At 35.1% G+C, this 16397-nt stretch overlaps 1 protein-coding gene across 8 annotated transcripts in view; it reads right to left on the reverse strand.

Annotated features, from left to right (window-relative positions):
* Positions 1–16397, reverse strand: part of ABCA5 (ATP binding cassette subfamily A member 5) — a 65475-nt gene that overhangs the window by 38637 nt on the left and 10441 nt on the right. For 6 of the 8 annotated variants that reach the window (XR_014257826.1, XM_082442922.1, XM_082442926.1 and 3 more), the window contains exons 2-11: positions 15511–15630; positions 14230–14434; positions 12268–12429; positions 11277–11365; positions 9519–9748; positions 7490–7631; positions 5968–6156; positions 4390–4537; positions 2250–2418; positions 1056–1114 (exon numbers count right to left, since the gene is read on the reverse strand). Coding sequence is in view for 7 of the 8 variants with exons in the window: in XM_082442922.1 (XP_082299048.1) it covers positions 1056–1114; positions 2250–2418; positions 4390–4537; positions 5968–6156; positions 7490–7631; positions 9519–9748; positions 11277–11365; positions 12268–12429; positions 14230–14434; positions 15511–15612 (1495 nt within the window). In the remaining variant the exon portion in view is untranslated. The other 2 variants (XM_082442927.1, XM_082442928.1) reach the window with 2 other exon arrangements.

Below are 16397 nucleotides of genomic sequence, written 5' to 3' on the forward strand. Positions count from 1 at the left end.
TACTATAACACAATAATAATTCTTTGTTATAGTCAATGGTATGAACAATAAGAAAAATGATACAAAATAAACTTTTTCTTTTTTTAATACACTAACAGATTTAGAGGGGGCACAAAACATGGCGGGGGGGATTTCTGTGTACCCCCTCTGGGGAACTTCCAAGGGAATTAAAACAAAAGGACAAACAAAAATTTGTTCCCAAGGGTATTTAGAGGCATGTTAAATCTACTGGCAAAAAACTAGAAATTAACCAATAGCTTGGAAAAGGCTAAATGCTTTAAAAGTTCAATTTAAACAGGAGTAAAGTAGAATGAATATCACCGGATGGATGTGTCAGTGTTTGAAAGGAGACAGCAGACAGGGGGCTGAAAACCCAGCTTCAAAGAACTCTAACCCCTGATCTGATGAAGGTGAGCTCCGGCTGACAGCATCCCAAGACCTGCAGGCCAGACGCAGCTTCAACTCCTGCCTGAGCGTCCAGCCTGCCAGCCCGCCCTACAGATTTCAGACTTGTCAAGCCCCACAGTCGTGTGAACCAATTCCTCAAAAATAATCTCCCCCCTTCCCGCCCGCCCCTCCCCTCAGTGTTCTCACTCTCTGTGTATATATGTGTATATATATTCTAACGATTCTGAAGAAACCTGACGGACACACTGCTAAACATGCCACAACTGTCAGGACAGCTCCCCACAACAAAGAACTATCAGGCCCAAAACGTCAATAGTGCCAAGGCTGAGAAACCCTGTGTTAGGGCAAAAGAAAAAAAAAAAAAAAAAAAGGAACTAACATGTATACACATGCTAATAATAAAATGAAAAAGGACACAGATTTGTTCAAAGAGTTGACTATTTTTCATCTTGATAGATATTACTTTTTTCTTTTACTACTTTGATGTTAAGTTTTATTATGACCATTAATCACATAAATAAATGGAAGTATCCCTAAAGGAAAGAGAGAAAATTGTGGTAAAGAATTTAAATTTCCCACAAACTACGTACGTTGTTTTTCCATTTGTACTTTAATACTATGGACTGAACACTAGGAAAGCTACTTACTTCTCAAAGCCTCCACATTTTCACCTTTCTTTCTGTATGTCTTCTGAATAGCACTGATTCTGAAAAACACCATTTTCTACTTTATAAGTATTTAAAGCAATCTATAAGTACGTGTTTCCATGTATAATATTTTTAATCAAAGCTGTCATATTTAATGGGAATAATCATAAAGTATCTTCCTACTAAAACAATAAACCAAGGAAATCTGACAATAATAATAAAAGTATTTTAAAGAAACTACAAGAGAAAAGTATAGTATTCCTCTCCATTTTAAGTGTTATTCATTCATTTTTCATGATAAGCCAACTTCTAAAAAGAAACGGAAACATTTGACTCTAGCAATTTATATATTTCTTACTTCACATTTGATTCTTTTCTGTTTGTAATTAATCAATACTTGTTTATCAGTTAAGGGAGATTAAAAACCAAGTGCTATTTCACATCAGCACTTGTCTATAAATGTGAAGTGATTCTCTCCTTCCACTTTAAATGTTTTACATAATTTTTGAAGGAATGAATGGTCTTGTTCACCAGTTTAAATTTTACCCTTAAGAAGGCAGACCGCCAGCCCACTGACTGCATCTTAAATATCTAACTCTCTCTTGCTTTTATACATTTTTCTTAAATTTAAAAAACACAAATTATACTCCACTTTTTCTTTCACTTTTATTTCTTTTCTCGGTCTCATTATTTTTTTAATTTGGTTTTGACTGAACTAGCAAGGAACAGTAATGAATTTCTTTCATTCTCAGAAATTAAGTTGATGTGACAAGTTAATTATGTCATAATTTCTAAGGGTCTATGAAATTAACAGAGCACAGTTTAGTGTGGTGTATATCTCAGACAATGTAGCCTGAATAAAAACAGAAAGTTAATGTTTATTCTGTTTTAATCTACATAATGAGGAAACTTTAAAATAGCTTAATTTTATAAATACTAGGTTTTATTACTTTCAAAAATTTCTATTCAAACATAAAATTTCAAACCTAGCAGCAACCTTATTCTAAATGGCTGCAAAGAAAATAAAAACTTAAAAGAGAATTAGCCCTTAATACTGTTTTTTAAAAAATCATGAAATGTGCACCAAATCTCCAAAGATACCATACTTACATGCATTATTTAAAAGATAGGATTTAAATGTGGCATGTCCCATGAGCAGTTCTTAGACCTAAACTGCCAAAGATTAAATCATACCTTATGGCTTCTTTTCCTATAAATTCTGAAGAAACAGGTTCAACAATTTCACTAAAACTAATATTCCCACTAACACTGCCCTCTGATAACTCCTTATAATTTCTTTTGCTCTTTGACCAATATGATGGCTTCAAAAAATAAAACGATGATCTCCGTAAACCAAATTCTCCTGAAAAAAAAAAAAACTGAGTTATCCTAACAAATTATTTCTGAAAACTAGTTATTAAATCATAAAGGCAGTCTGTGAAACCTAAGACAATCTAGATCTAAAGTTTAGACATAAAATACTAAATCAATAGTGTGTGAAAAATAAAAGTTTTACTGACAAATAACTCTTGTCCATAAATAGTTTCAGAGTTCCTGAGAGTCTAGGGAACGTAAATGTAAGCAGGGTACATTTTCTGCCCTACAGAAACTTACATCATTATGAGTACATGTACATACTAAACGGCATGCCACGCACAGTGCTAATAAGAGTTCAGAAGAGGAAAAGTTTACATCTGGATAGTCTGAAGGCTTGAATGAGTATCATCTTAGTCTTTGAAAACAGTCAGTATTCAGAAAAGTTGATATTGTTCATAAAGAAGACTTTTAGAACTAGGAGAATAACACAGCCACCAGGACCGACATAGGAGACTTAGATCTGACTGCCCACACGGCATGTATGTATTTTCTACCTTTCTCCCCAGGGAACCGACACTCCCCGTCCTTTCTAACATCCACTCCTCCTCCAGATGACCGCATGTTTCAAAGGGACCTGATCCCAACTACAGAGAGATCCCAGTGGACCTAATGAGCCCCTGGCAGGCTCTGGTGACTGCTACCACTCCAGCCACAAGCAGGTGCCAACCAGACAGGAGCAAAGGGTTTACTGGTGGAAATGCTCCCTCTCCCTCTCCCTCTCCCTCTCCCTCTCCCTCTCCCTCTCCCTCTCCCTCTCCCTCCCCCTCCCCCTCCCCCTCCCCCTCCTTCTCCTTCTCCCTCTGGACAGGAACAAAGAAGCACAACCCCGTGCAGCCATGAGGAGAGCCAACCTGCCAGATTGAGACAAAGAGGCAAGAACACGGAGAAAGTGGGCCCTAATGACACAGCTGAGCAAGTCCAACTGACCTGGAGTCCATCCTATCTTGGACTTTAAATAAAACGCTTGATTTCCTTCTTGTTTAAGACAATTAAAGAGGTCTTCTGCTATGGGTAGCTAAAAATAATGTAACGGATACACTGCAGATGTGTTTAAATAGATAAACAGGACCGTGTGGATGGATGTAAAATACAGTACAGAGGGGGACAGTGGTTAAGAAGCGACTACATACATGAAAGCAGGTGTGGAGGAAATCAACATATAACACGTCTCTCCTTAGTTCACCAGGCTGTGCCCACCCGGCAAGGTGTCTGAGCAGGTGACTAGCCTGATTAGAGGGAATGGCGAGGTTCTTAGACAGCCGCGAGGGAGGCAGCTAGAGGGAAGCTGCCACACGGTCTAGCCTAGCAGAGCCCACCGTGCCTTCCTGCAACGACAGAAACGTCCCCACCTGTGCCCCGCAGCGTGCTGACTAACAGCCAGGCGCGGCTACCGAGCCCTTGGCATGTGGCCTGCGCTACTGAGAAGGAACTGTTAGTTTATTTAGTTCTAAGTAATCCAAGTTTTAAAAGCCACACGCGTCTTTCCATATAAGACTGCAGGTCTAGCACACAGACAAAATGAATGAGGAACTCAGGGGAAAAAGGAAAGGGGGTGTTGGTTATTTAGTAATATTTTGAATCTGCACAAGTTTGCTATAGGTGCAGCATAAGGGATGCAGGGAATGGGAGGAGTTACCAGATTACTCCATGGTGTCGGACCTTATAGGGTAAAATAACAAAACACTTTAGCCAAAAAGATGGATGTGGGGAAGGACTGAGTTAAGTTCAATTAGGGACTTAAGGCTTTCAAAGCAAACTGATCTCTTTTCACCCACAATCTCCTTACATTCACTAGCAGTGAATGCATAAGGTACAAAATATACTTATTTAAAATTAAATTAAAAGCTGTAACAGTGAAAACGACTTAGTTAGAAAAAAAATTTTTAATTAAGTTAACCTTATGTGGGCAAAGAAACCTAAATATCTTTACCGTAAAATCCAATAACTACCTGCATACCTGGAATGACTTGATCAAGATAGACAGCCAGAAGGACATAGAATATGCTGTTAAGGGCCAGCATGATAATAGTAATAATTAGAGGATATGGCCCTTCAGTCAAATTGGAAAATAAAGCACCTTCATTAAAATCTTCTAAATGCATGACCTGAAAAACAGAAACACCAACTTTATTATATAAAAATGATAAAATATTTTATCATTTTATAAAATAGCTAACACTATTTAGAGTTTTTCATAATATCCAGAGTCAGTAAACTGGGCCTTTTAACAGATTAAACAGTCTACCAAATTAGTAACATGAATTTATAAAGAAAACAATAAACTTGACCAAACCATGAGTTTATTACAGCAACCCCTTTCAACCATGTTTTCAATGCTGTGCTTCTAAAACTAGCATACATCTATGCTTGGGGCATGTACAATAATTCTAATGCTATGATTATCAAATGAAATAAAAACTAATGCAAACAAAAGGGTTATGGTCCACAGAGAAAGCAGACAAATTAAGTATTAGAGGATAAACTTATGGTCAGCACCTTTCAACACTGAAAAGGGAGAAGGTACTATAATTAATTAACACAGCTATTAAATTATTCATAGTAGATATATGTGACAGAGCAGACGGAAAGCAATAGAGATTGAGGCCTCGTTTAGGTCTCAGCCCTGCCATTAAGTAAATAAACTTTAATTATGCTGTTCTGGATTTCAGTCTCCTCATCTGTGAAATGAAGGTGAATTAAATGACATTCAAAGTCCCTCCCAAAACAAAAACCTATGAATCTATAATTCTCCCTTCCTAAGGAGACTCAGTGGACTCTCAAAACATGTAATAACAGCTCTTGGGTCTCAAATAATTAAAATTCGTTTAACTCAATATTCATAAACAAGCAAAGTCTCACAAATCAGAAGTCTATCCAGTCAACGTGAATAATCTCTTGTATTAAGTAATTACATTTTTTCTTTACCCATTAACCAAATTTGTGTTCTAATACATAAAGCAGCTTCTTATAAGAATTTTCCCCTTAGAACCTGAGTGCCCCATAAAGACTAATAAAAATCAAATTTATAAATCTAAATACTATTTAGGTAAAGATAATCTCATGAATGCTGGACCTATAAAATCGACAAGGTACTACTTTCACTACTACAGTCAAGAAAAATTTGTTCTGCTTCACACACAATTTTCTCCCAGGCGCACATGTGAGATAAATTTACAATAGGGAGCAATAAAAGCAGGCCACAGAGCAATCTAGATTACCTGACGCATAAACCAATGACTTCTAACAAACTGAGTTACCGCAGTGTAACAGATTATTGAGATACACTAAAGTGAAAAGTGGAGAACTTATTTATAAACAGGTCATATAAATAAAAAAACTTTAAAAATGGAGAAAATATAAATGAAACTAATATAAAATGTACTCCAATATTCAAATATCATTCCTTTTTCATGTTGAAAATTTTAAATAATTTTTTTTGCAAACTAAGGGCAGTATTCATGGTAGTATAATATGCTGCATGGAAGTGGAGAGAAAAGAAAATATTTAGTGAAAGCAAGATATGTATATTACCTACCTGTGCAATACCAATCAAAAAAGTACACTGACAGAAGGGACTTAAAAGCCACACTAAAGATTTGGGAAAACTTTCCATGAGGACTATCAAAAGGCCAACAAATCCAAAAGCCACAGTGACTAAAAATTCAACTATTCCCACATGTTTTGATTTTTTAAAAAGAGGCGTCAGCATTAAAGCAAAAAATACCTGTAAGATATAAATATTAAGGTTAAAGCATTGTTCATATACACTGGTATGAAAACAAAATTAAATTTTCCTTGTGAAAGAACAAGTTATTTTCATTAGAAAATACATTCATTAAAATACAATTAATTTCTAAAGGCCATGGTGAGATATTTAATTTTCATACAAATAGTGCTCTACATTAAAAATTTAAACCGACAAATATTAAAAACTGCATTTTATCTATGTAATAGGCAAACATGATCACCTCAGCACTGTAGAAACCATAAATCACCGTGTGTTTCTGCAGTTAGATATGGACAAATATGATCAAAACAGTATGTCAACAAGGTTTTACACAGAGCCCATCTTTTCAACTTCACGTGTTGACAAGAAACAGAGCCAGTTAAAAACCAGGCAATTATACAGAGGAGCATATCAGTTATTTGTAAGTTATCATGTTAAAGAGCAGGAATGGGACTTCCCTGGTGGCACAGTGGTTAAGAATCCACCTGCCAATGCAGGGGACATGGGTTCGAGCCCTGGTCCAGAAAGATCCCACATGCCACAGAACAGCTAAGCCCGTGCGCCACAACTACTGAGCCTGTGCTCCAGAGCCCACACACCACAACTACTGAAGCCCGCACACCTAGAGCCCGTGCTCTGCAACAAGAGAAGCAACCGCAACGAGAAGCCTGTGCACCGCAAGGAAGAGTAGCCCCCGCTTGCCGCAACTAAAGAAAGCGCGTGCACAGCAACGAAGACCCAATGCAGCCAAAAATAAATAAATAAATAAATGTTAAAAAAAAAGAGCAGGGGTGATAGTCAAAATATTTAACAACGGATACAGCATGGGCACATACGCCAATCAGAATGGAAACTGGGACCACTTAAAACAAAAGCTTGTCACGAACATCCAACATTCAACCAAACTACCGAATGGAAATCAACACTGTCAAAGAGCTACACTTACAAACATATATCTTCACACGACATCATCCTGTAACATAAATTAACTTGAAACAGTCAGGATCTCATAAAAACAAAGGAATAAAAAGTCTAGTACCAGACAATCTTAATGGTGTATAATAAGCACAATTAAATGAAGATAGTGAAAGACAGACACAGAGGACCTGTATGTGGAATACATCATATGAAAACAAGTTAAATTTAAACTTGAGAATATTCTGTAATTTTTCTAAAAATATGGAGGCACAATGATACAACTTATGTATCAGTAGCCTAGTAACAATCTTGTCTTTCATGGGAAATCGACTGTAAGTAAACCAAACAGCAAGACTTTATTAATCAAATATTTTGACAGTTCTTTATTCCCATTTCAAATGAAAGTACTTACAGATGATAAGCCATACAGGAAAAAAAGTAGAAATATCACAAAGCAGCTACTTTGAGGGAATAAGGAAGAAGCTGTTGCAATGACTGCCATGAGAAGGGACATGAGAAAAATCAAACTTGTATACAGAAGGACCCAGGAGAGCCTGCAATGGGAACACAGATACATTTATGGCTAAAGACATAGGCTTTAACAATTAAAAAAAAAACAACATTTTAAACAAAACTTCAGCTTTATTTTAGCCATTTTATTCTTAAAATTAAGCCAATCTCTTCATTTCTTTGTATGCTCATCTACTGAAAATTAAAGCTCTCATACGTAATTAAAAATACAGTATTGGTTAGGTTGTCGGTAAAAGTATCATCTGATACAGAGATAAAATGGTGACTATCTTTCCAAGAGTCAAAAAAAAACTGTACAGATTTATAGCAATTCATGATTAATTTAAATCTAAAACCCTCGAAAGTTCAACATGCACAATACTTCTGATTTTCTTAAAATACGAAAGAGTTTAATGACTGACAATTTTCTTTATGGTACATGCGACAAACTGATGGCTTTTGGCACTTTAGACAGTAGAGGTTACCCTGCTAATCGACAACATAATTACTACAGGAACACAATGTGAGATCAGGAAGATCAACAATGGATTCACTACAGGACTCAAAATTTCTCCTCAAAATCAGAGCTCAGTGAAATCACCACAGTATTTAGTATTATTTTCATTTTTCAAGTTAGCAGATAATTTAATGTATGCTATCATAAAATCACCAAAATGGGGCTAAAAGATATCTGAACTTCCAAAACTAAAACCATTATTTTACAGAGGCAAAACTGAGGCACTGAGAAACTGATTTGCCTACGTTCTCCCAGCTACTGTTTCCTCACAGAATACTTTAATAACCAATGCATCTCAAAAGCCAATCACTAGTAAAAGGACAGGAGAAAAAAAAATGAGCAAAGATGCTATGTCATACAGAATGACCCCATTATGTAAAGTGTTTTAACTGTTGCATTGAGCTAAATGGAATAAAATGGTCTACAATAACAACTCACATGCAACAGTATTAACTTTCCCCCCCAGAATGAGGTCAAAATAATGTTGTTATTACGTGGTGGAAAAAGTAAGAAAAATACACTTAGAATTATTTATAAAAATGCATGCCTCGGGCTTCCCTGGTGGCGCAGTGGTTGAGAATCTGCCTGCCAATGCAGGCGACACGGGTTCGAGCCCTGGTCTGGGAAGATCCCACATGCCGCGGAGCAACTGGGCCCGTGAGCCACAACTACTGAGCCTGCGCGTCTGGAGCCTGTGCTCCGCAACAAGAGAGGCCGCGATAGTGAGAGGCCCGCGCACCGCGATGAAGAGTGGTCCCCGCTCACCGCAACTAGAGAAAGCCCTCGCACAGAAACGAAGACCCAACACAGCCAAAAATAAATAAATAAACAAACTTAAAAAAAAAATGCATGCCTCTATAAAATTATCATTGTATAAAAATGCTAATGTGCTCATTTGTGAACTTTTTTCATTTGTTTCTCTAGAAATTATTTGCATATTATCTTTAAAAATTCACAAAAATAACTTTTTCCAGGGGAAAGAAAGCCCATATACTACATACACAAACTTCTGTCATTTTGATTACATTTTAATAACATGTATATGCTATGATACCTGAGGAGGAGTGAAACAGGCAATTAATTTCTAACTTTCCAACATCTCCTATTTTCTATACACTGAAATATACACTGAAATACATGGAGCACGCCTCATCAGTTCAAACAAAATATGAAATAAAATTTAAGTATATAATATCCACATGAGCTTTCCAAAGCTCACCTCCCTTATGTTAAAACAAGCCAATCAATTGCTGAAGCATTTTGATTGGTCTCAAACTCCAAGACAAAGGCAATAACTGTGAGGAAACAGGATCAGACCTCATCAAGTCAGGTGAATAACGAAATTACAATTCTGAAGATTTGTATACGTATACGATTATTAATCACACTGAATAACAAAGTTTTAATAACACACCAAAAGGCAGTGTCATGCAGTCCCATTATCTTTAAAAACTCTTTTAACTTCTTCTCTTTTTCTGCTACGATATGAATTGCCAAAAAGTATCCGAAAGGTGAAAATGCTATAACTAGGTATATTAAAATTACTCCTCGGGGAAAGGTATCTATTTCCACAACAGCAGTTTCTCCCATAAGGACAGCCTTAGTTGGCTCCAGCTCCTTCCAAAAAGAAACATTGGTCTTCAACTGTAATTAGAAAATGTAAATACATTCAATTAATTTAGTTCTGATAGTAGCCCCTAAAATAATGTGACAGTTATACCCCCAAATTTAATCAATAACCTCGTACAAATACCATCCTCAAAAAGCTACACACCAGAAATAAAGTGATTGACCCCAGCATCATGATACGTATAGAAACCTGCTTTTACTCATTCTGGAAGCAAGTCATAAAGTTTGAAGTCTGAAGTTGGGAAGTATATAAATTTTTATTAAATAATTTGTCAAAGAAAATAAAACTGCACAATTATCATCTTTAGCTGACAATTATATGCATCTTAATAAAAACATGCATTTATAAAATTGAAGAATTAAGGAATGATTACTATGAAAGAATGACTTTTTAAAATGTTCTTTTACACAGTAAGTCCTTCTATTGTTTTAAAATCTATATATGCAGCACGCATACAGAGAGAATAATAAAACTAGTTATGCCATACGATATACTTCTACTTAACCTTCAAATGAATGGCTAAAATGAGATCTGCTCTACCTGTTCATCCAGTACGGCCTAGGTTGTGGACGGCTAAGGTCTTTGGCCAAAACACAAATAAGTACTTTAACACTGTCAGTGTGATATGCCCTATATTTCACTGTCATTACCTTAATCTTCTGTGTTACTGAATACTGTACCTACAATACATTTATACCATGTTGTGAGAGTTTATATGACAATTCTATATATATCATCTCATATGATTCTAACAACAACGCAGTCAAATAAAGCATTATTTTTGTAGTCATTTTACTACATAGCAGTCTAACAACTAACAGAGACAGGTCTCCTATTCAAGGTCTCCTGTTCATTTCTGCTAAAATGTGAAACACTGGATCAGGTCTAAGCATGTCTTTAGAACGTAAATGCAACATTTATACACAATCTTAGTGGAAGTACAGTATTAAAATACAGAACTGGGAGCCCAAAAGCGATAGTCTGAATTAGCTTTGCCACTAATTAACTGAGTTTTGGAAAGTCACTTATAACCTTCCTGTGCTTCAGGTGCACATATAAAATGCAGACAATAACAGCACCCTTTAACATAGGGGTGTTAAAAATTAAATGGGTTGATCTTAGTACATAACTTAGAAATAATGTTTGGCAAACAAGTGACAAATGTTTGTTAAATAAGAAATAAAATCTACCACTGTGATTAAGATAAAGATACTCACCTTCTTTAAACTAAGTTATTCTTATTCAAGGGAAAAAGTCTGCAAATGTAGACCCTTCATAAATATTATTTACAGTCAACACAGATATGATAATAGTGGTATACAGAATGCTGAATTACATGCTTAGAAACCATCAAATAAGGTGGGTTTCAAAAAATTAAGTCAGAAAATATGACTTCTCCCTTATCTTTTTCCATAAAGGAGTTGTATTAAGTTATGTATTTTGTACATTTGACAGCAGTCAAATGAAATCCTGTGGTAAAGACTTAGGGGATGATTGGTAAAATACAGTTTGACTCTATTCTTCTTCCTTTTTCATATTTACCTGTATAATGGCAGCATCTATCGAGGCCTGTAAAACCGTGAACCCTGAGGACCAGTACTGAACAGCCTCACATGATTTTGAACAGCCAGCTATGGAGAAAAAAATGTGAGACATAAGATTCTGCAATATACAAGTGTCTTCTTTAAAGGCAGCACATATGGGGTTACCAAAGTAATATAATTAATCAATCTCTACAGGACCAAAGAAAATAAGCAATGGCCCTCCAAAGGCAAACAAAATCTATCACGTTCCTTATTGTTTACTTCAAATTTCTGAAATTAAAGAGTTACATGTGTTAGGACACTGAATCATAAATGAATACAAATGGAAAGAAAGAAATTAATGGTAAACATAGTTATTTAAAATAAATCAGTTTTCTATTTTAAGGCAAGCCATTCTACAATGACTTATCAGCTCTAAAGATCTTCCAGATGCAAGGGCAAGTCCAGGTGAACAGCACAGAAAAAAAGAAAAATTCTATAAGGGCTTTGCGGAATCAAGTCACAAATACAATACTTAACAGTGACTTTAACATTAGTCAATAAATGTTTGTGGTTGATAATTATCTTTTCAGAGGTTTAGGCATTGAAGGCTGTTTTCCATGTTTCCAACATAAAACTAATAAAGTTTACTGGTGGAAGACCTTGAGATTTTAAAGGTATGTGCCATACCACATATGAAAACAATTACATGGAGAAAAGAACAGACTTAGAATGTCATATAATTCAAGATAAAATTTTGTTTTGTTACTGTAAACAATATAAATGTATTAAAATTAAAGTGGATGTTACATAAATTATACTTCATATTATATATATAGAAGTAGATAGATAAATATACACATATTTTTATGCTACAGTTGACAGTCTTCTTATCTGAATAACTATTATTTAAAATGCCAATGGTGGACACCATCAAATTTTGCATATGAACTAAGAGCAGCAAAAATGGGAATTTAATTCATTTTCATTGATTATTTAGGGCCATTTACCTCTTGAATCCATATAAACAGAAGATACTGGAATCATATCAGGAAAAAAACGGAGTTCATAGGACATGAAGTCTTTGAAAACCACACCTACAAAGTTGCTGGACTTAGAAAGACTGGATGCTAGCAATTCTTTTTCACTTGTATATTCTTCGGTAATTATGACTATAAAATATTATAACAATTTAGTTAGCTCACAAATTTGAATAGTTTATTGTAATACAATACACCAAATTTAACATTATATTTGATGAATGTAATATTTTATAAGCACTTGTTTGATGCTCTAACTTCTTAGAAAATGAATACAGCTCTTCTAAAAAAAACTAAATAATGAATATTAAAATAGTGCAATTTTACAGACACTATTCCTTAGCTGTCATTTGATTACATAAATTATGTATGTGTCATGTAACACATAAGTTATTAACATAATAAAATAGATCATATACTTTATATGCAATATATGTAGTTCACTTATCTATCTCAAAGTAAAACCATACAAATAACTCCTTGATAAATGAGTGGGTATTTTATTTTCAAATATTCCTTCTTATGAAGAAAATTCCATAATCCTTCCTCAGAAACTAAATATGTATTTTAGTAACTATGACACATTTTTCTTTGAATAAAAATTGCCATTTAAACCCAATACTGCTTCTTCCTTTCTTAGAAGATACATGAAAAAATACTGTAATCATCATTCAGCTCTTTTCACATCAATAATCTTAATTTTTAAACATTTTCTTGAAGTTTTATTTACAAGCAAGCAGTCTTCACTACAGGAGGTTCAGAACATGTCATGAAATGGGAAAAAAACCGTAGGCTCAGTACTTAACTTTACTACTTATTAGCTGTGTGAGAACAGGTAAGCAATTTAACTCCCGGAACTTTAGTATCCTCACCCACAATACCTAGCTGATCCCAAGGGGCTGTTAAGATCAAATGTAGTTACAGACATGAAAATGCTTTGTAAATTATACAGTATTACTTAAATGTGAATTCTCATGATTTTTCAGACCTTGAAGGTGCACATGGAGATCCAGGATTGATCTGAAGAAAGAGGGTGTTAATTCAACATCCTACCAGTTAAGTTACCATGTATGCATGTACAATCTCACGTTCAGAGTTCTGCCATTAAAAAGAGAGAACTTTAAAAAAAAAAAATCTACATACATTTCTACTATTCTGGCATCTAAGTTAATACACACTGACTTGGATTTCTTTAGCGTATATACTTTTGTCCTACTCAGAATTACCAATGAATTTCATTCTCAACATTTCTGATGAGTTCTTCTTAGCTGACATGCTAAATTCTTATGGCTATCATGCTGCTTATGCTTAATATGATAAACCAACAAATATATTCTATACTAGTAAGATAAAAATATTAAATAGTAATACGCCAGAAAGAAATCACTGGGGAAAAAGCTATTTGGCTCATGGTTGTATAAACATCTTCTATTCAGTGACACATTATCCAATAATGTGTGACACACACTAGAAGTCAATTACAACTAACAATCCTATATGATGGAAGATAACAGGTTATTTTCTTATTTTCTACAATTCAGCATTTCATTAAATCAATCATCCTGGCATCAGCATTACTGTCTTTACCATGTATTTCTAGTTTCTTAATAGTTACGTGAATCAGAATCAAAATGAAATATTCCTTCAAATCTTTTATACTATACAAATATGTTTATTTTATAAATGGTCTATCAATTAAATATAAAATATTAAAACATAAAATATGCTTCCTACTACCAAGACTACAAATTAAAGTTTCACAAGAATCATAAGGCAGCAGAATTAAATGATGTTAGGATTTCTATAAAACTATGTTTTGGTGAAAGGACATATATCTAAATGTTAAGAATGGTATTTACTCAATAAAGCAAACAGCAAAATACTGAAGACGCTTTCTGTAAGAGACAGAATACACATGTAAGCTCACAATACCGTTAGGAAGGTGATCAGTAGAAACCTTCTGCATGACGTCTCTTGTAATATTAGTCACTGGTGTAAATCCAAGAATTAAGTTAGAGAGGATAGATTTGTCCATGGGGTTAAGTTCCATGTCAGGCACTTCTTCATATTTCTTATTTGGATGCATCATGCTAATTAATATTAACCAAAATAAAAAAAATAGTGGAAAAAGAATTTCCTATAATAAAGGAAACAAACAAAATGATTACAAAATATAACAGTGGCAGCAAAAATCATCAAGATTTCTATGAATATAACTAATACTAACAAAAAACATGAGGAACTTGGGTCTCCTTTCTTAAGTACAAAAACTAAAAGCAATTCTATCCTAAAAGAAATACTGTGCTGAACCTAACCCAACAGCATATGAATTTTTCCTTTACATTCAATTTTACCAAAATATTTTAAAATTCGTCACCATAATACATTTGAATGACATAAAAGCTAACATTTAAACATCTTAGATTACTAATATAAAATATAATAATAAATTTACTCATACATGACTTTATTTAAAGTAACTTACCAAACATCTGTAATAGGGATCACCATAAAAATGTCTTTATTCAAGTCTGAATTAAAACTCATGCTTTAATTACAGCTAAGTTTCTACTACTAAAACTATACTCAATTGTATTCAATAATAGTCAACTTTAATAGGGATGAACTCTTTATTGTTTCATTTTGCTGTTTAATTGTTCTGCTGGCTTCGGGAGAAGATCAACAATACCATTCCATCCTTTAAAATCACTATTAACTGGTTAGCCAGAGTTCTTACTTTCTTCCACCTTTTAAAGTAATGTATGCTAAATAAATAAATAATAAAGTAATGTATGCTTGTGGGAACAAATATGTGACATAATTTTAGTAATTATGGGCAGTTCAATCCAGAGTCCAAAAGATGGGCAGCCATAAGGAATAAACTGTGGAATAATGTTCCATGAAGTTATCTGCAGAATTTATTTTTCATTCCATGAAACGGGAAATGCATGCCTCAAGGTTCAAAATCAAGCACTGATATTAGAAATTAACTAAATTTAGACACCGTTATTAAAATTTTTGACATTCAGAAAACATGGGATAATTTAGGTATTTTTCTGAGGCCAACACAACAAGTTTTTACAAGCAAATTAAAGGGATCTAAGAATATAAAATTATAATAAAAAGGTATCCAGCAAAACAAATCATCTTTTAAAGATGGAACATATTAATGCAAAATAAACTGCAATAAGACATAATGGTCATATAACTTACCTGAACGCTACTTTTTTTAGTCCTGCATTTAACTAGGTAATTCTTCAGTAGGAGTGTTCTGGTCTGTCTCCAAACTCCAACTTCCCTAATTGCAGTAGCCATGTTTTCTGGATTAGTTTACTAAAGAAAGGAGATTGGAAAAAAAGAAATTGGAACCACACAGTCAAGTATATGCCATTTCTAATGTCAGAGACAGACAGATGTTTCAGCCTCAGGCTAGACAGTTAAGCATACCCCACACTGTCTCTCCTACCCGGACGGAATGCATGGAACAGCAATGTGAAGATTCTGAAAAGTAAACAGTAGCATGTGAAACAAGGGGGAACCGGAATGCCACTTTTTCTCTTCCAGTGTCTTCTAAACTGGACGCACTGGAAGCGGGCACTGGGACACACAGAAAGCTCTGGAGAAAGCTCTCTAGTTCTGGCTCGATAGGAAACGGAAGTCTTCTGCTCACGGAGAACGGGGAAACACCCAGTCTTTTATCCTTTTCTACATTCTCCTGTGCCCCTGTCCCCAAGCAACCCTGTTTACAGCAGTGTCAGACTGCAGTGATGAAAGGTGAACCCAGCCAAACTCTCTCCTCTGAGTGGGGCTTCTTCCACAAGGGTCGGGGGACAAACCCCGCCGCTTTCCGCTCTGTCGCCTTCCAGCCACAGGGCCCTGCATGCGGCACATGCAGTTGCCAAAGTGCGTGGCCCAGTGGGGCAGGAAAACCCTAGCTTGGCGGCTGGAAGATGGACAAGAGGAGCCACAGGGAATGAAAAAGCAGCAGGGAGAGCAAATGAAAAGAGGAGCTCAGGGGAGCAACACAGCGAAGTTGTTTATGAGCTCCTGGACTAACCCCCACTCTGGGTAAACGTGGATCTAATCCTGCTCTGCGCACC

Source organism: Balaenoptera physalus (assembly GCF_965194825.1).
Source record: "Balaenoptera physalus genome assembly, chromosome: 20".
In the NCBI taxonomy this organism is placed as follows: domain Eukaryota; kingdom Metazoa; phylum Chordata; class Mammalia; order Artiodactyla; family Balaenopteridae; genus Balaenoptera; species Balaenoptera physalus.